This window comes from Adiantum capillus-veneris, chromosome 21, assembly GCF_014529385.1.
Source record: "Adiantum capillus-veneris isolate H3 chromosome 21, ASM1452938v2, whole genome shotgun sequence".
In the NCBI taxonomy this organism is placed as follows: Eukaryota; Viridiplantae; Streptophyta; class Polypodiopsida; order Polypodiales; family Pteridaceae; genus Adiantum; species Adiantum capillus-veneris.
Window position 1 is genome coordinate 21,317,918 of NC_140951.1, and position 20,750 is coordinate 21,338,667.

Sequence of the window (20,750 nt, forward strand, 5' to 3'; positions counted from 1 at the left end):
GCAAAGAAACTTATTTTTGAGCTCTCTACTTCTTTCTGCTGCTCCTCCCTCTCACTTGCTCGCGCTCCCACCATCACCTGCTCGCATTCCGACGCTCACGCTGACGCATAGAGCTCTTCAAACTTCGACTTTTCGCGACCGAAAAGTGAACAAAAGGCTCGGTTTTGCGTGAAAATTCCAATTTTTCACGATCTTCCCCATGGATTCGTCCAGCTCAGATGTGCAGCGTGACGACGCACCAGGTAACATCCAAATTCCATTCACGCATGCTCTCTACACATGGAGTACAAGCACTTTCCAAAGTTTCGACCAACATGTTACCGCTCTGGAAACAGCAAATGTTCAGAAGAACCTTCGCTTGGCCTCTCTTGAAGGGGTCGTACAAGGGCTCAGTTCCCGATTTTCTACTCTCGAAAATATGGCTCAGTCGACGACTGCAAGTATTTCCGAGGGCGAAACCCATCTCCAGCAATTGCGGATGCAAATTGCTACTTTTTGGCGTTCGCAGGGTGGTCCGACTGCCACAATTTCGTACAAAACTACCAATTTCTCCGATGAAGAGGAGTGTACGGAATTGGCTGTAAATAACTGGCTACACCAGTGGACCACATACTTTGATCTCCATGGGGAGCATGATGAACGGAGGATTCAGACGATTCCTCTTTATCTGCGCAGTAAGGCACTTACCTGGTGGCGTGACATGATAGAAAAGCCTACGACGTGGGCTCATTTTTGCGTGAAATTCAAGAAAGATTTCGCTAAAATGGACCCTTTGAAAGCGTATACCAAACTGCAGAGTCTTTCGATAAAAACTCTGTCTTTTCATAAATATACGACAACTTTCAAAGAGGCGCTCACCTTCTGCAAGGTGGATTCTACGCACGCCGTGCACATGTACTTACTGGTGTTACATGAAGATTACCCTTGGGCCTTGATCAAGGATAAATCCCCGACTGACGTCGAGGATGCAGTGGCAAAGGCCAGGACGTTCCATTTGATAAATTGAGCGAATTATGAGAAGAAAAGAACTGCAGACCATCAATCCGGTGAGGGTGCTTCGAGGAAGCGGCCCCGATTCCAGCATAAGTCCAAATCATTGCCGAGATATTCTCAGGAAAAGAAGAAAGCCAGAAACGCTTCAGTTGCTGATGCAGTGAAGAAAGGGGCTTGCTTCGGATGTGGCCAGACGGGTCACCAAATCAAGGATTGCCCTAAAAAGAAAAAGACGCAGAAACCGCAAGGCCGTCCTTTGGTTCACATTCACGAGATCTCAAGTAGCTCTTATGTTGTTCAAGTTGAAATCCATCATTTAGCGCACAGTTCATGCACTAAGTGTACTTTTAGCACCAAAGTGTTTGGTAAGCACGATCTTCTCCGTTTCCCCGGGAAGATCAATGGTCACGACGTGACCGTACTCCTTGATAATGGAAGCTCACACAATTTTGTGGCTGCAAAATTGGTGCAGGACCTGAACCTGCAGACGCAGGACAGTGACCATGAGTATCGCGTGAAGATGGCTCGTGGCGTGGATACGGATGTATGGAATCAGATGGTTCCAGACTTGTCGCTCGAGCTGACTGATTACAAAGAGAACCTGGATTTCCACATCATGCGTATGGACAGAGTAGATGTTATTTTAGGAATTCCATGGTTTTATGATAAACAGGACTCATTGTATATAGACTATGTACATCACTCTCTTGTTTTTGTTAAGCAGAACATGCCTCATGTATCTGTGTCGCTTTGTAATCAAAAGACTGTAAATAATGGTTTTGCAATACGAGTTGTTACTGCTTTCGAAATGTATAAAGAAATAAAGTCTTCTGATGTTGACTTTTATCAATGTGTACCATCTGCTTGGTTTGACTCATTAGTGCTTGGTACTTCTGTCACTGAATTTTGTAATAATGTTTCATGTTCTTCTGTTGAACTTGGGGATTCCGATCAATCCAATCTTATCCGAGAAATCATGACTGATTTCAAGGATGTTTTTCCTGATGATCTACCTCCTGGCTTGCCGTCTTCGAGAGGAGTAGATCATGGCATTGAGTTGGTGGTTGGTAGTCAGCCCTTCTCAAAGCAACCCTATCGGTTTAGTAAAACCGAGGAGGACGAGATGCAGCGCCAGCTGAATATCTCGACAGGGGTTTTGTTTGGCCTAGTAAATCCCCGTGGGGAGCGCCAGTGTTACTTTCTCGAAAGAAGGATAACACTATGCGCTTTTGCGTAGATTACAAGGGGTTGAATAAGCTCACTGTCAAGAACAAGTATCCGCTTCCGCGCATGGACGATCTGATAGATCGGCTCCATGGAGCGTTGTATTTTACGAAGATAGACCTGCGATCAGGCTATCATCAAATAAAGATCAAACTGGAAGATATCCCTAAGACAGGCTTCCATACGCGTTATGGTCACTACGAGTTTTTGGTCTTGCCTTTTGGTTTAACCAATCCTCCGGCTACATTTCAGCAGATGATGATTGATCTGCTGAGACCATTTTTAGGCAACGAAATTGGCCCACTCTGAAGAATGTACACAAAGTAAAGTACTTTTTAGGCTTTACTGGATTCTTTCGCAAATTTATCAAGCATTACTTTAAAGTTGTTGCTCCGCTTACGTAACTTTTAAAAGGAGGGGTGAAAGGGCCGAAGACTTCGGGTCCTCATCATAAAGGTAATACCCCTATTGTCTGGAATGAGCGTCTCAACGAGAGCATTCGGACACTAAATCACTTGGTGACTACTACGCCAATATTGCACATTGTGGATCCTAGCAAACCGTTTGTGGTTGAAACGGATGCTACTGATTATGCTATTGGTGCGGCATTATGCCAGGATGGACGTCCTGTTGCGTTTGAAAGTAAGAAGCTTTCTGACGCTGAGATGCGTTATCCAACATACGTTTTGGCTTGAGGCCATTATGTGTACCACTTATGTACTAAGCAAGTGTCCTACGAAAGATCTGTAGTGTTTACTCCATATGAAGCATGGCATGATAGAAAGCCTTCTATTGAGCACGTGCATGTTTTTGGTTGTTTGGCATATGCTTTGGTGCCACAAACACAGCGCAAAAAATTAGACGATAAGGCTGTCAAATGTATTTTTGTTGGTTCTAGTGCTGAAAGCAAAGGTTACAGGTTTATCATTCGCAAACAAAGCGTATCTTGGTCTTACGGGATGTTGTGTTTGTGGAAGATTTTGTTCAGCCCTTGTTGTCATGTACTAGAGACAGTAATGTCAGCTCAAAGGACACTTATGACACTTTGTTGCCTCTTTTCAGTTGTGGAAAAACAAATGTAAATTCTGATGAGGCAAATGTACAGCCTATGGGGGTTTCTGAAAATGTTGCAGATCAGCCTGTTACTAATGCAGATGTACATGATATACTTGATGAGGAAAGGGCTGAGAATGAGCAGGCTAGACCTATGCAAAAATGGCTGGTGCATACATTGCGTGATAGTAAATTGGATGCAACTTTGTCTATTTGTACTCGTTCACGCTCTAGCCATGCATCAGATTGTTAGGCTTTGGCTATGTCTAGCTTACATGATGTTGAGGAACCTCTATCTTTTGATGAAGCACAGAATTCAAAAAATTGGATGGCTACCAAGAAAGATGCACTTATAGAAAATGACACATGGACTTTATATGATTTGCCTCCTGGCAAAAAGGCCATTGGTACGAAGTGGGTTTACAAGTTGAAACGCAAGCCGGATGGTGTGATTGATCGCTATAAGACTCGACTTGTTGCAAAGGGTTATGCACAACAATGTACATCTATCAAACATTGTTACTGCTTTCTTGAATGGTGACATATTTGAGGAAGTTTATGTAACGCAACCTCGCGGTTTTGTCAAGAAAGGACAAGAGGATAAAGTGTGCAAATGTAACAAAGCTTTGTATAGGTTGAAGCAATCTCCTCGTGCTTGGTATGAGAAGGCTGACACTCATTTGGTCAAACGAGGCTTTCGTAATAGTCCAACAGCAGAAAGCACATTGTATGTAAAGCGTGAGGGTGATGTACTTCTCATTGTGGTTCTTTATGTGGATGATTTGCTGATTACTGGACCATATCAGAGACATATTGCTCAATTTAAGGCTGATTTGAATGTTACTTTCAAGATGAAAGATTTGGGGTTGTTGCATCATTACCTAGGTATACAATTTAAGCAGTGTGATGCTCGTATTGCCTTGTGTCAGAAAAGTTACATAGAGACATTGCTATGTAAGTTTGGACTCGAGGATTGCAAACCTATTCCCACGCCCTTGGAAACAAGTTTGAAATTGAATCTTCGTGATGTTGGTGATCCTGCAGATGTCACTCTCTACCAAACTATTGTTGGATGCCTCATTTATGTATGCAACAGGAGGCCGGATATTCAGTTTGCAGTCTCACAGGTTACCAGATTCATGCATAGCCTAGCGTCTAAGCATTGGCAAGCTGTCAAGAGGATTTTTCGCTACTTGAGTGGCACTTTTCATCTTGGCTTCTTTTATCCCAGGGGATCATTGCCGCCAGATTTGCATGCTTTTTCGGACTCAGATTGGGCTGGTTGTTTTGACAGACGAGTGTCCACAAGTGGTTTTTGTTTCATGCTTGGCAGCTCATGCATATCATGGTTGAGCAAGAAGCAACCTACTGTGGCCACTTCCAGTTGTGAGACTGAGTACAGAGCTGTCTTCACAGCTACGGTTGAGTGTATATGGCTCACATGCCTTATGGCAGATTTGGGTGTTGGACACGACACTACCAACACTATCTACACTGACAATCTACTCATTGGCAGTTGCGAGGAACCCAGTTTTTCATGCTCGCACAAAGCACATTGAGGTGCATTACCACTATGTCAGGGAGAGGCTCTCAACAGGAGCGATCAGCTTGGCTTATGTGCCAACACACGACAACCTTGCAGATCTTTTCACAAAGGCATTGTCTCATGAGAAGTTCGAAGCTTTTCACAAAGCTTTGGGCTTACTCCCCTTTGTGGACTAATCATGTCCTCAGGGCATGGCACTTCCCTTTACTCTATGTGCAAGCTCTCGTTCACCGCATCACTCCAGGGGAGGGTTGTTACCATATACATGTGGTAGTGATGTGCGTGAACACACTTAGGACCGCCCGGGCATATTTTCCCTCACTAGGAGGTTCTTTCCCCTGTACATTGTATATACGCCCATCACTCTAGGGCTAACTTATCTTTCCATTGCACAGTACGTAATTCACTCTCTATTGTGTGCCTTCAGCTTCCTTCGTCTTCTCCACGCTGTGTGTGTTTTTCAGCAACCCTAATTCCAACAAAGCTCTCAAGAGTCAAAAACACGCCCCCCCATGGCATATTTTAGGTTCATTGTTCCGGCCCCCATTCCTGTTCCGTTGTTTCGGGGCCCCTCCAGTTGCAGAAATATTCCGGATGCCCCCGTTCCGTGTAACTATGCTCAATGCATCACTGAGGCCATGATAAAAGCGGTAAATATAACTGCACATAAGCAATCATAATGCAATCCTAAGACGCACATGTAATGGCCAGGTTGATAATTTCAAATAGCTTAGCTTGCAATGCAATCTTTGGAGTGCCCGATTAGGTTTTTGCGCCAGAGGCAAAAAAGACACATTCTAGAGAGGAGGAACAATCTCCTATGGCAAGAGAAGCTTGTGCCAATCAATTCAATCAAAGGAAGTAACTTGGATTTACAAAAGTTGACCTACAATCAAGCTACCAAACCAAATAAATGCAAAGCATGCATAATCTGATGTACATCCTCCTTATGGTTCTTGGGCATGAACAGAGAGTCATCAGCATAGGCCTGTCCTATAAATTGTTTCCCAAAAGGTAGAGCTAGACGGTGCAAACGGCCAGAGGAAGTGAGGACCTCAAGATGCAACAACAAGAAGTGAGAAGCAATTGCATAAAGCAAAGCACTAAGGGGACACCCTTGTCTGACAAAACGTCCCATAGCCCCTCTGCGTTTATCATTGTCGTCATTATTACCATATCCATTGTATCTATCCACGTGCAAAAGTGCTCTGAGCATACAAGAGAAAGACCACCTGTGAATATAATTCCAAAACACAGTTCAAAGGCCTTTTCAATGTCAACTTGCATGTCCAATACATCTTGTTGAGTGTGTTTTGCATAATCTATGCCGATGATGACATTTGCCATATTGTCAATAATGTGCCGACAAGGTATGAAACCATACTGAGATTGATGAAGTCCTTGATGCAGGTAATCTTTAATATGATTCACTATCATTTTAGCCATCAATTTATAGACCACCAGCATAAGAGAGGTGGGTCGCCAGTGAGAGAACTGCTCATAGAATGCATGCTTTGGCAATAGCTTGAGCAACCCTTCCTGCCAGGAAAGGGGGACATCCTGCTTCTCCCATGCCGTGTTCATCATTAGTAGTAATGGTTGTTTAAGGTCGTCCCAAAAGGACAAGAAGAATTCAATAGTAAGCCCATCCCAACTAGGAGATCTCAATCTACCCGAGTCCTGCAAACTTGTATGCAACTCTGCTTCACTGAACGCAACTTCCAAATCTTGTGCCTGATGTACTAAAATGATTGGAGCAACATGCGATAGAAAAAGATTGCATGCTTGTCTAGCTTCTTGTGTAAGAGGGGGTGGGGCGTCGGAGATCTTCCCAAAGCGAGCAACTAGAGCCTCTGCTAACTCTTGTAGGGAAATCGTCCAACTCACCGGACGGAAGTTTGAATCGTTTTATGTCTTGAGATCGACGAGAATGATGCAAATGTTTGACAGACTATTTGGAGGCACAACCTTTATCATCAAAAGCGTGTTGCCTTGCACGAATCTACCATTTAGCCAATTTTCTCTCATCATTATGTCGTATAATTGTACAAGCTGAAAATAATGCATTAAGTTCAACCTCCGAAAGCGGGAGAGAATTAGCCATATGCATTAATCGTTGACATGTATCCCTGCTTTCTAAACATTGCCCCGTAGCTGAGACATATAGTACTTGCCATAGTCACTTAAAACACATTGGACACGCATAACAAAGCGGAACCACGCGGTATCCATATCAATATGCATCTTGAAGATCAAAGGCAGGATTATATCCATAACCATATTACGGAAAACGTCATGTGTCAGATATGCATTATTGACATGCAAAAGCCGTTTCTTGGGCAAAGAAGCAACATTTGGAGACGGACCAAACCGTAAAGTCAGACATATAGGAACGTGATCCGAAAGGCAAAGAGTATAGTCAATCCTCATGTCACACACAGGCATCATACTGCTGTCTATGAAAGAGATACAAGCGATCAAGGTGAGCTCGGTAGGAGGATCGAAAATTGTGCTGGAATGTGAATCTTGAATTTCCATCATGTAAAGCGGCCACTAGTCCAATTTATTACAAGAACGTATCATATAATCCCATGCCTGACATTCCACATGCAACATGTGTGACTGGCCAATAGTATTGTACGCAGGGTTTGGCCCGCTGTTCCCCACCCCCCCCCCCCCCCCCCCCCCCCCCCCCCACACACACACAAATACAACCATAACAGAACTGCAAAATCATAGAAAGGAAAGAAGCAGGGTTAGTTGCACTAACATGAGGAAGCTAAAGGCCTCCATAGCCATACTCTTCCTGCAAAGATTCTAGAGTTACAATGTATGCTCTATACCTAGTTTTTCTATTTGCTAAGGTCCAAGCAAAGCATCTCAAACTTACCGAACGGCGGGAAGTTCTCTCAAGAAAGCGATCAAAAAGAACTGTCAATGACCTGATCAAATTTGAAAAGCACCAACCTGAAATTAGAATATTGTTAAAAACTGCATGAAAAACTATCTGGCTCACAGTAAAATTATTACCAGAATAGAAAAGCCAAAGCCCAGATACCAGCAACACCCAATGGAGTTAAAAGGCCGCTTTTAGATTTTCGTGACTGGAAGAATAAGTACCCTAGCTGCACTCCTAGTAAATATAGACCCCAGTATCCTGCCTCAACACTCGCATACATTTAGCAAATGAATAATAGGACACAATCAAAGAGGCATCAAAAGGATCAGTTTAATTTCTCGCATTATTTAAATTTTCCAGCAGAAATCAACATATATCATTATGTTTCAGAAGCACAAAGATAACCTACCTACCAAGCTGAATATTCCTTCTTTATTTTGGCTGATCAAGCTGGCTCCTCTTTGAGTAGTATTGAGATAACTGTTCAGGCCACCAAGCAAGCAAAGCTGATACACTGCACCAGAAAAAGATTATGAACTGTGTACTTGTAGGAAGTGTTAGTTCAAAGCTTGAAGCAATTCCAATGAGTACCAAATAGGATAGACGCTCCAAAAATTCCACTCAGGTGCGCTGGGATATTTATTATATTTGTCAAGAGAGCCACTGCTGCCAGAGTGAAGAAAAAATTCCAATGCACACCATATTCTCCTACATGAACCTGTAGTGATCTTAATTTAAACCATGGAATATAACAAGTTTCACATATTTACTCTAATGTTAGTCTTATGGTCAAGAATGTTTAGTGACAGCTAATGTGTAAGCAAACAATATTATGTACACAACAGTAAGATACTTAAAGAAGCATCCTTATTTCTTATTCCTTTGTAGCCATCATACCAGGACTTTCTCAAATACAGGTGGTTGCTATCATTGCTTCTCCAAACAAGTGGGAATACCTGACTAAATTCAAGAAAAGAGCCAGAGCACTAGGCATAGCTGTCAATTGGAAATGGTGAAAGTTTTCAAATAGGAGCCACTGTGGTGGCTCATGCTCCCCTCTAGGCTGACCAACCCTCATCCTACTTGTGGTACAGCATGTAGACAAGTCTTTTGAATGCTCTATCCTCTTCTCCCAAGCTGTCAAAAAGTGTCTTCTGGTGTGAAGAGAGTTTCCTGCTACAAGTCCTCTTATTTTTGGCACACCTGGTAGGACCTCTATGAAGTCTCACTCTCAGGCTCCAGAACTCTGCTGAGTCCATTGGGAGAGTCAGATGTGATGCAACCACTCGTGTGTGGCCCATGCTGATAAGAGATGGAGTGAGAAGCATTATATATGCTAGAGTATAATTTTACTATTGGAGAGAGATACAATACCCTATTTCGCAAGCCACGCTCACTACGCCAGCTTCTAGGTAGATGTAACGAGATCTCTCTATGGTAACATATATGGAATAGAAACCAGCCCAATCTTTCTTGATCTTGCCCACGCTACACAAGGGAGATGATAACAGATGCAATTAGACTTTTTTGAGAGGTCTACTCCTACACCCGTGTCCACACAACTAGGAGCCATGTTTCAATGGGCAAAGAGCCTTCGCGTTAGCCAATGATAAAGAACACTACGCTACAGCATACCTAGGCTCTACCATAGAGAGAGATAAGAGCTCGACACCACAGAGATAAGAGGGTAGATTAGCTCAGCTCAACCCCCCCCCCCCCCCCCCCCCCCCACACACACACACACACACACACACACACACCACCACAGTTTATATATACCATTTTTAACCCCCACTATTTTACCAGATAGAGTTAGCCAGATTATACATATCTCCTTGTATTCCTGACGCATATAGCTTGCATTCATAGCCCCTCGTCATTGAGGTCCATCCTAATTACATTGCATTGCCCTCTCCCAGTTATTGTACAATGTATACTAGAGCTGAAAGCATGCCTTGGTGATTAACTATTTACCCACTTACTAAAATTAAACAAAAGAATGGACACCTAGTAAAGTTTAAAGCATGCTCAAAAATTTTAATGACCAACTGTTAAAGGTAAACTTGTCTAGCTGAGAGCATTTTGTGAATAAATTCATACTAGCCTGTGATTCCAGGATCAGCTCGTCGTTCTTGATCATCTCTTGCTTCATGGCTGTCATCTCAACTTGGAAGTTTCTTCATTTCTTGAAGAAGTAAGATTCTCATGGAGATTGCTTGGTATCGGGAGGGGGACCAATGATGTTTGAGAGGTTACCGATGCGAAGTTCCTCCTCTCCGTGTTGCTACTAGAGAGATGAAGGGAATTCTGCCATAACCCCAAGGGAGGTCCCATTCTACTTCATCAGGGCTGCAAGGTTAGGGTCTACAAAAGAAAGAGACTACAGTTACTATGATCAATACCAAGGATGGAGCAGTGCACCCTCCCTGTCAAAAAAACCACCGGCGAGCGGTGCTTTGTATGGCTATGGAGTGTAGCCCACATGTTGCGAAGGAGGGAAGCTGCCCCTTTGCTTGGAAGCTGCTCCTCTGCTTCCATCAGACCTTCTAGTTACAATTTAAAAGATTAAATCATTACATTAGCGTCTAAAGTGAGGGAGATCGTACAGAGATAAGAGTTTGGTATTACCTGCCGAATCAAAAAATCGTAAGGGCTGCAGGTGCGCGTAAATTTACCGCAGTTTGGGTGTTAAATTGGGTCGTGCATGTGGCTGGCTGGGGGGGGGGGGGGGGGGGGGGGGGGGGGGGGGGGGGGGGGGGGGAAAATAAAATGAAATGAAATGTTAGATTAACGTCTTCGAAAGGCCAAAATGACCTATGAGACCAATCTGTTACAAAATGGTGAATCTAATACCATGTCTGGGTACAAAAGAACTAGAACAAAGATACTACTACTAGAATCCATCCTCATCTGCACTCTCCACGTCGAGAGAGTATGGCTCAAATCCTCTGCTGTAGTCTCTGTCGATGTTGTGTAGCCCCTCTCCCCAATCGTGGCTGTCTCGATCTCCGTAGCTCTAGTGCTCGGTCGATTAGCGTGCCGGTAATGGTCGAATGAGTGTGGGCCGAGCTCTGTACGCGCGCGCGCACGCATGAGCGCGCACGCACACACACACACACACACACAGAAATGAAATGCAATGAAATGGAATGTTTATTAACGTCTACAAAAGGCCTAATAGACCTATGAGACCAATACATCACATCCTCATCAAGTGTGTCCAAGTGTCTAATACAAAAATAAAGTACTGAAGTAAAGGTTAAACATCTGAAAAGGAGGGGGGGTGAATGGCTGGCATAGGAGCATCCTACTGAGCTCCAAGCAGCTGGTGTAGGGGTGTCCTTTTGGGCCTGGTTCTGTCCTCTGTCATCCCATGAACTCTCTCATGGGTCTCTCTAGCATGATATAAATCTCCTGCTAGAGAGAGAGAGAGAGAGAGAGAGAGAGAGAGAGAGAGAGAGAGAGAGAGAGAGAGAGAGAGAGAGAAATGTTATATTAACGTCTTCAAAAGGCCAAAGTGACCAAAGAGACCAGGAAGTTACAATGCGGTGTATCTGATACCAAGTCAGATTAACAAAATATTAACAAAATAAATCCAACTAGGGATAACAAGATATAAATACTGCGGAATCCTAAACTAAGCGGATAGGTGTGAAAGGCGAAAGGCATGAGATGTGTGAACTGAGCTATACAATGTGTGGACAATTTGGGAGGGAAGTAGAGATCTATCTTCATAGAGATCCATCTTCATCTGCACTCTGGACGACGAAAAAGTATGGCTCGAATCCTTTGCTGTAGCCTCCTTCGAAACTGTGTAGCTCCTCTTCTCCATCGGGGTCGTCTAGATCTCCCTAGCTCCAATGCTCGGTCAATGAGAATGCTAGTAGTGCGGGTAGACCTCTCCACTGTTGGTTGCTCCTCTGTCTGTTCTTCTGGGTGTACAATATCTAGTGTAAAGAAATCTGTGATTTTTCTCGGGGGTTGTCTCTCTCTAGCTCTCCTCAGTAAAGTTTCTCTATGCCTGTGTAGCTCAAGTAGATATAGCACAAGACATCTCTGATCCTCGTATCTCATGACCCTAGATAGAGGCCCAAAACCTTCTCTGAATAGACAATGAAAACGGCCTCGTATCTCATAGTACACTGTGCAGTGACATATGTAATGTACCTCTGTCTCTGGCTCTAGATGGCATAAGCGGCATATCCAGCTATCTGCTGGTGTCCCTCTGAATCTACCAGTCTCAATCTCGAGCTGATGAGTGGACGTTCGTATCTGGCCAATGGCACATCGTACACCACGAGAAAGATGCCTGTCCATATAGCTAGGTCTAATCACAGACCCATCCCGCGTGAGGTGGAGAAAATGCTCTCTATAAAAATCCATCTTTGTGCCCAACTCCTGTATCGGCTCTATCCATGTCCTCCTCGTGTCCAGCTGGATCAGATCCTGACGAATGAGTCTATTAATCTCGAACTTGGAAGAGTACAATAAACAGTTTTGGGCCGCACTGTTGCCAGTCACCTCTTACAGGTTTGTGCCATTGTCAGAACAGATTGAGAAGTACTGTTGCGGATTGCCCAAGAAAATCAGGGACTACTGCACAAAGACTACTGTCATGAATATGTTTCAGTTGATAGAGAATGCAAGAGTGACCAGCAATCTGTCGAAGGGAGATTCCGATGGATTTAATAGCCACAAGAAAGGATCCCAGGGCAAACGGTTTTCAGCCAAGGGCAATGTTGCAGCAAAGCCTTCTGAGCCTCCCACAAAGAAGCCCTCCACTGAAGAAGGTGATACGTCTAAGAAGCATTCTAAGTCTTCTTCCGGACGAGGACAAGGACAAAAGAGGCATTTTTCTGGCAAAACTTTTGAAGAACGGAAAGCTCTTAGGGAGGCCAAGAAATGCTACATTTGTGAACAAGAAGGACATTTTGCAAATGAATGCCCACAGAAGAAGTCACGGGATAAGGATGGCAAGTCAGACCATAAAGGGAAGAAGCCAAAGCCAAGTGCAGGACTTGTTCCAGATTTGGTTGGAGACCAGCCAAATACAGATGCCACGGAGCTGTGCAGAGCTTGGGGCAAAGTTAGAGACCAAACAGTGCTGCTTTCTTTGATCCAGGAGCCCGTGCAAATTTCATATCACCAGAATTGGCATCAAAGTTGGGCATTCGTGCAGAGGAGATGGGTATGACAAGGGAAGCAGGTTTGGCATGCCCAGGTCATTCAAAGCCCGTTACTCCCATTTTGGGAAAGCTTCGTCTGCACATTCAAAGCTATCTGGATGTGGAAGAATTTCATATTATGCCACTTGAGGACTGTGATGTGTTACTGGGTATCCCATGGTGTTACAGGTTGCATGCTATGGTGGATACTTACAACAAAAAGATTACCCTTGTACATAGAGGAAAGACTCATGTCCTTGATGTAAAGCTTAGAGGCGAGTCTGTTCCAGTTGTTTCTGCCTTTGCTATTTCATCTGTGATAAAGAATCATCTTTCTGCGTACTTGATCTTTGCAAAAGAAGTACCTCAAGTTGTATCTAATTTGTCTACCTTAGATAAAGACAGGTCAACCTTTTTGAGTGGTTTCAGTGATTGTTTTTCATACTCTTTGCCAGGGGAGTTACCTCCTGAGAGACCTGAGGATCATACTATAGATCTTGTGCCAGGTTCTAGTCCACCGAATAGACCACCATACAGGGTTAGTGCAGCCCAGCAGAAAGAGATTATGAGTCAGGTCAACGAGCTTTTAGAGAAGGGGCTGATTCAACCCAGTTCATCCCCTTTTTGTTCGCCTGTACTCTTAGTGCAGAAGAAGCATGGTTCATGGCGCATGTGCATTGACTATCGCGCCTTGAATAAGAATACCATCAAGAACAGGTTCCCCATACCGAGGATAGATGACATTCTTGATCGGCTTGAGGGAGCGTCATTGTTTACAAGAATAGACCTAAAGAGTGGGTACCATCAGATACGCATTAGACCAAAAGATGTCCATAAGACTGCGTTCAGGACAACATTTTGTCTCTATGAGTTTCTTGTTATGCCATTTGGTCTCACAAATGCTGCGGCCACGTTTAATAGAATGATGGACGGAATTTTTAGACCACATAGAAACTTCGTGGGTACCTTCTTTGATGACATGATTGTCTATTCGAAGTCTGAAGAGGAGCATTGGGATCACTTGACTACAGTTTTCAATGAGTTAGGTAAGAACAAGCTACTCATTAATGCGAAGAAGAGTGAATTCTTTTTGCAAGAGATTCACTTCCTTGGGCACATTGTTTCAAAGGATGGGGTACGCATGGATCCCAGTAAAGTGGAAGCAATTAGGTCATGGCCAAACTTGAAGTCCGTACACGACATTCAAAGCTTTCTAGGCTTATGTTCCTACTACAGGAGGTTCATCCAAAATTTTGCTGAGATTGGTTCTCCACTCCATGCACTACAAGGAAAAGGAGTTACTTTCAAGTGGACAGCTAAGGAAATTTTAGCGTTCAAACACTTGAAAGAGAAGCTGACTTCAAATCCGGTAATCATTTTGTCAGATCTTTCAAAACCTTTTGTGGTTCAGTGTGATGTGTGTGGCCATAGTCTTGGTGCAGTTCTAATGCAGAATGGCCGAGTAGTCGCATATGAGAGCATAATTCTTTTGAAGACTGAAAGGAACTTGCAAGTCTATGAGAAAGAATTGCTGGCAGTAATTCATGCTCTCACTAGTTGGAAACACTATCTGCTAGGGGCTGATTTTGTTGTCCAAACGGATCATCAAACCTTGCGATATTTTCTCACACAGACGAAGTTGTTTGAGAAGCACATGCGATGGGCAAACATCTTGTCAATGTTCCATTTTCAGATTGTGCATGTGCAAGGGAAAAAGAACGTGGTGGCTGATGCGTTGTCACGAAAGCCCCAAATTTCAGCAGTGTCAATTCCGTACCATTGTGAACTAGACGAAATGAAGACACAATTTGCTGAAGATTCAGATTTTGCAAGGATCTATGACCAGCTTGTTGATGGGCAACATCATGAGCACTATATGCTTAAGAATGACTTTCTCAAGATGCATGGAAAGTTATGCGTTACTAAACAGTTACGGCCAAAGATTTTGATGGTAAGTCATGCTCCACCTTATGCCGGGCATCATGGAATTGATGCGACAGTGCAAGGGGTTGAGGCATTCTTCTATTCGCCAGCTTTGCGTCAAGATGTTGACACATTTGTAAGATCATGCTTAGTATGCCAAAAAGTCAAATTTGACAGACAAAAGCAACCGGGATTGTTGCAGCCATTGCCGATCCCATATAGGCCATGGGAAAGCATAGCAATGGACTTTATCTTTGATCTTCCAAGGACGCAAACAGGCAATGATGGGATTTGGACTATCATTTGTAGGTTCAGTAAGCAAGCCCATTTCATTCCTGTGAGGAAGAAGATAAAGCCAAAACACATGGTCAAGATATTCATGAGCAATATCTTTAAATATCACCGAATGCCTCGGTCAATTGTCAGTGATAGGGATCCACGTATGACGAGTCTTTTCTGGAAGGCATTGTTTGAGAACATGGGCACTACGCTAAAGTTCTCTTCTTTGTTTCATCCGAAAACTGATGGACAATCAGAAGAGGCAAATTCTAATGTTTTGGACCTGCTCAAATGTTATGTGTCAAAGCACAAGGCAACTTGGGAACACCATCTTCCATTGGTTGAATATGCTTACAATAACACTGTGCATACGTCAACAGGTAAGGCACCATTTGAGATAGTGGAAGGAGGGAAGAAAGTCCCGCCCATTTTGCAGAATAAAGACAAGATTTTTGAGGCAGACAAGTATGTGCAAGATATGGATGAAACATACAGGAAGATAAAGATTGCTCTTGAGAAGACTCAGACTAAGCAAACGAAAGCTGATGATCGTCACCGTCGTGAAGTTGTATTTTCACTTGGTGATTGGGTGCTTTTGCGCTTTGAAAAGGCTAGGTTCAGGAAAAGGAAAGGCAAGGAACGCTTGTTTCCTAAGCTCAGTATGCGATATTATGGTCCTTTTCAAATTTCAGAAAAGATCAGCGATGTAGCTTACAGGTTGAAGCTACCCAAAGGCTGGAAAATACATAATGCTTTTCATGTCAGCCTGCTAAGACCCTTTGTTGGTGATGTGCCAGAGAATATGCTTGATGAGGAACAACCCGAAGTGGAAGAATTGGATGAAATCCTTGTTCCTGAACAAATATTGGCACATAAAGAAAGAAAGGTTAGAGGAAAGGTTGCAAGACGCTGTTTGGTGAAGTTCAAGAACTATCCATCGTTGGATGCCAAATGGATGGAAGAGTCTGAATTGGTTGATTCACCTCAGCTATTGCAATTGTATCTTGAAGCCTTTCAGATGGAACCCACAATGACTTGATGTAGCCTTTTCTGGAGCAAGGCAAGAGCATGGTTCATCATGCTCAAGAGAGTAGTTAAGCAATTGTATCTACTCTTTCCATATAGAATTTAGCTAGACATGACACTGGAGGCTATGGGCTTGGGAGTGCTGTCCACTGGCACGAATACAGTGGGATCCTGGTGAGTGGCTTTGGAGGGACCCCTACTCTTCTGCAGACCGCCCAGGAGTCCCCTTCTTTCAGTACACTGTTCGGCTTGGACGTCATATACTTGCAGCACAGAGAGAGGCCCGCCCCGCTGCAGCACGTCATTGGCAGGAGGAGGGCCTCACAGTTGAGTTCTTGGTAGCTTTTTGGCAGAGGCTATGGGACTCCAGACAGCCGAGGCGCCTCACTTTGTTCCAGTGGTTGGTTGCACACAGAGCCACAGCAGTAGGGAGCTGGCTTGTGCATAGTGGTCTCTCGGCCGCATGTACAGCCTGTGACCAGTTGGTGGAGAGTCAGCGACACTGTCTTTGGGACTGCCCCTCGGCCCAGCAGGTATGGCTACGAGTTCTTCGGCTGATGCCTGCCCTCTCCACGGCTCGACAGTACACTTAGGGGGCAGCGGCTTGGTCCACCCTCACGGGCCCGGCACTTCAGTTTGAGCTATCTTCCACCAGCAGGATGATAGTGATACAGGGGGGGCGACCTACACTCCAGCCTGCTACAGACCTTATTACAGACCTTACTCCACAGGAGTGGTGTAGTGAGAGAGAGGAGTGTTGGGAGCTCATCAGCGGCCTAGCTCTCTGGTTCATTTGGCGGGCCCGTTGTTTCCGCATCTATGAGGCTCACCCTGTGCCACCAGCAGAGACTGTTCATGACTTTTGGCTAGAGCTGATCCATACTCTCAGAGGACAGCTTGAGGGACTACAGGGCAGCTCTGACCGCATGCGGGAGCGCCGCGAGGCTTTCCTTCGACTCTGGCGCCCTGGGCCTTTCTACACCATGGTCCAGGGGGTGCTCAGATGGCACTACTGTCCACGTGTGTGGCTCTTCCCTCCTCCCATCTCTTGATTTAGCCCCATTGTATATATGTTGTTTTTTCATTGGGAGAGTCTCCCCATCATGTTTGTTGTAGCCCTCTCTTGCACAGGTGGATGTAGCCCTATGGGCAGTTTTCATTAACTAATAGAAGGATCTTTTCCTCGGAAAAAAAAAAAAATTAGCTAGAGAAGTTTGTGCTTGAGAGTACACTAGAAGACTTCTATGCTTGATATATGTATCGTAGCCAGGTTGGTGGGATTGTTTAATCGTCCAACGCTACATTTCCGGAAGCATGTATATCTTGGATTCCCATCATAGAATATATGTGATATCAGGAGATACTACATGTATTATTGGCATGCAAGCGAGGTCGCTTGCAATATTTCAAGGGTGGGGTGTGTCACCTTCCGTAAATAAGTACTAGATATTTTTATTTATTTTAATTTTACTTGTTTTCCCCGGAACCCTTGAAATGGTGCAAGTGGACATTGCATGGCCAGTGTGAAACGGTTGCGGCCGAATAGGTTTCTCACAGCGGGAGTCTGGGTCGGTCAGTCTGGGACTGGTCGGGCCAGTTAGCACTGAATTCTGATGAGTATGGAATCCTGTGCCCGCCAAACGAAATCTGGGCCACTCGGAAAGTCACTTACAACTTTATAAGTGAGTGGGAACTAGAGAATTAACTCAAAGGGGCAAACTGGACACTTGGCAGGAGGAGGTCAGTCTGCAGGACACCTCAGCTGGAGGAGGCGCCCAAGAGAGAGAGGGGGCTGATTTTTCACACAGAAGTGACCTACAGTGTGTGTGTGTGTGAGTAGTGGGTGCAGGTCTACAGCTTTAATGGAAAGCTTGCCTTCTCCTCTGTTTCATGTAGCGCGATGATTTGCTCTCGTGCATCTCTCTCTCCCCTTTGGCCCATATGATAATGCCCCACTAGTTGAGCTTCTCAGATGAACATGTACAGTTCCGGGGGTTTATGCGTGTTTGCCAAGGCAAGAGCCTTCTGAACAGGAACCGGATTAGCTAATTGCTAATCCCCCACAGGTACGCACAGTTCCATCGCGAAAGATTGCGAGTTTGGAGAGTTTTCTCGCGTGAAAACTCGTCCAATTCACAGGGGAACTGTCCCATTGCATGCGGGAGCCCTTGGGACATGCGTAGGTGCGCTCCGCTAAAAACGATCCGAAACAGCGAATTACAGCCTGCTGTGTTTTTCTGCAGGTTTAGGGTTTCGCACCTAAACTGCAAGGGAACCCCGGGGGAGCCTCGTGAGAGCCTTGGGATGCGTGTACAGGCTTTTGCGCACCCGACAGTGAAAAACAGGGAACTACAGCCCGCTGAATTTCTGTGACAGCTCACCAGAAAGCTTCCAGATAGCGAGGGAATCAGATCTAGACAGGTGCTTTTGACCTACAGGGGTTTTTGCGCCGTTATGCTGCCAAAATCAGGTCGAAAACCTGCGTTTTCAGCCCTCGCCACGTTTGGACAGCTTTGTGAAAGCTTGTGCAAAGTGGTCGGATCATCTACTTTAATTTGAATAAAGAAATACCGAAAGGGGCGTCAGTCTTTGGGGCCTACAGGGTGTCGGTCTCGTGTGCGCAGTGGCATTCTTCCCTTCTCAGTGCTCTGTCTAAAGTTAACAGGTAATTGAAATAGTACCGCCCTCTACGTTGTACAGGCCGGTTATACCTGAAGCCGGCTTGACCCTTTGCTCGTACCCCCTCGCCCTCTGCCTAATTACTCAAGTGTTGCTCCAGGATAGATGCATACAACCGTGCCAATGTGTGTCCAACCATGATAGTGCGGTAGTTCCTAGGCTCTGTAGGGTCACCAGCCTTCAAGATGGGCACAATATTAGACAATCTCCAAGTCTCAGGTAATCCCTCACACATGGCACGATTGAACAACACTGCGAGAACCTCCATCAGCATATCCCTGGCATGTATAAAGTGCTCCGATACTAGACCGTCATGATCATATGCCTTCCCGGTCTTCATTTTGTCGATGGCCCTTTGTACCATCTCAGGTGTAAAGAAAGTGCTCGTAGCTGGGCAAGGCTTGGTAGGGTCTGGAAGGGGCACCTGTCCACGAACCGTATATAATGATGTCGCATATTGGCCCCACACCTCAGGTGAAGTAATCATTGGAGGAGGGGAGTGCTCATGGAAGAGACGCCATGCCTCTCCTAAGTTCCTACTCAAGAACATCTGATACAAGTCTCGCTCCATTTGGGCTAGGTAAGCTCGCTTCTTCCGTCGCACAGGGCGTCGGAAAGCAATCCGAGACTGTCTGTAAGTGATGACTCCTAAAAGAAGATCCCTCTGAAGCTGGTCTCTCATCTCTCTGCACTCTTCATCATACCAACTATTCTGGGGCATGCTCCCAGAATGTCGTCTCTTGCCCGGCTGAGTGTGTGGGTTTGCCACTGATGCAGACCCATGCAATGTCTCAGTCAGTAGCGTGGTCCACTCCTCCACTGAGAGGCCTGTACCATTTGTGCCAGTTGTGCTTTCCAATAGACGGTCCCAGATCTCCTCTGAATAAACGAAATCAGTCTCTGGAGTAAATGTATAGCGGGTGTGTGACCTGCCTCCTGATGTCTCGGTTGTACTATACTGAAATTTAACGGATAGTGTCGAGAGAGCATGATCTACTGCTATGCCCACTAGCCTGGCTCCCACTGTGAAATCCTGAATGCAGGAGATAAAGATCGGTTGTCATAACATAATCCACTGTACTGGCCCCATGTCTATGTGGAAAGCATGTGAAACCGGCTCCTCCAGGAAATCGCTGTAAGCCATTAAGTATGGCTAATCCATGTGTAGTCGTCATTTCCATGAGGTATCTCCCATACTCCATTTGCTCTCTGTCATCTGAGCATCTGTCAAGCCCCAACTCACCCACATCCAACTCTCTAAGCATCTCATCTGAAGTGTCGTAGAAGATTGTCTACGAGTTGCCCGTTCGGGCATTGAAGTCCCCTAGGATAATGATATCACCATCCCTAGAAAACTCCCAAATGTCATCATCTAGGATAGAGAAAGGCGCCTGCCCTCTGGATGCGGCATACATTGATGTACTGGTAGGAAAGTAACATATGGCAATATATAGGAATCGACTTGTGTCAGGTCTCAGTCTCACCTACATATATCTAGCATGATCATCTCTTCGTACAATATGCAGTAATGGTTGTAGTTCCTCTCTGAATAGCACTGCTACTCCTCCTGAACCTCTACTCCCGTGCTCAGATCTCGCATTTGTCCTGTGAGCTGTTTCCCATCTGTATCCCACCACATCTGGCATTCCCTGTCCAGGGGCCTGATGAGTCTCTGAGAAGAACACAATATCCTTGTCTTTGAAACTCTCCTCAAATGCACCCACGTCCAACCTCATAGACCCATTACAGTTCCAGGTAGCCATCTTCAGTGTGGTCCCATAGGTCTCGCACCGTGATGCAGTACGCCGCTCTAAAATCACCACCCGTCCATCTCTGTAGAAGGCTATCTTTCCCTTCTCCCTTGCCGCTGTAATCTCTGGCATTACCTCTCTCATATGTGCGAGCTGTGAGAGAGTCAGGTCATCACCGAGGAAAATACCTGTCTTTTTGCGAGTGGGCCTCT

The 20,750-nt window shown here is 45.0% G+C and overlaps 1 protein-coding gene across 5 annotated transcripts in view; it reads right to left on the reverse strand.

Moving 5' to 3' along the window:
• The window catches only part of LOC147430643 (uncharacterized protein At4g17910-like), a 205,659-nt gene that overhangs the window by 30,079 nt on the left and 154,830 nt on the right, over nucleotides 1–20,750 (reverse strand). For 3 of the 5 annotated variants that reach the window (XM_086493230.1, XM_086493232.1, XM_086493233.1), the window contains 4 exons: nucleotides 8,307–8,433; nucleotides 8,125–8,229; nucleotides 7,847–7,973; nucleotides 7,707–7,758 (listed from right to left, as the gene is read on the reverse strand). In XM_086493230.1, the coding sequence (XP_086349356.1) occupies nucleotides 7,707–7,758; nucleotides 7,847–7,973; nucleotides 8,125–8,229; nucleotides 8,307–8,433 (411 nt within the window). Of the gene's footprint in view, nucleotides 1–7,586; nucleotides 7,623–7,706; nucleotides 7,759–7,846; nucleotides 7,978–8,124; nucleotides 8,230–8,306; nucleotides 8,434–20,750 lie in introns of all 5 variants that reach the window. The other 2 variants (XR_015185638.1, XM_086493231.1) reach the window with 2 other exon arrangements.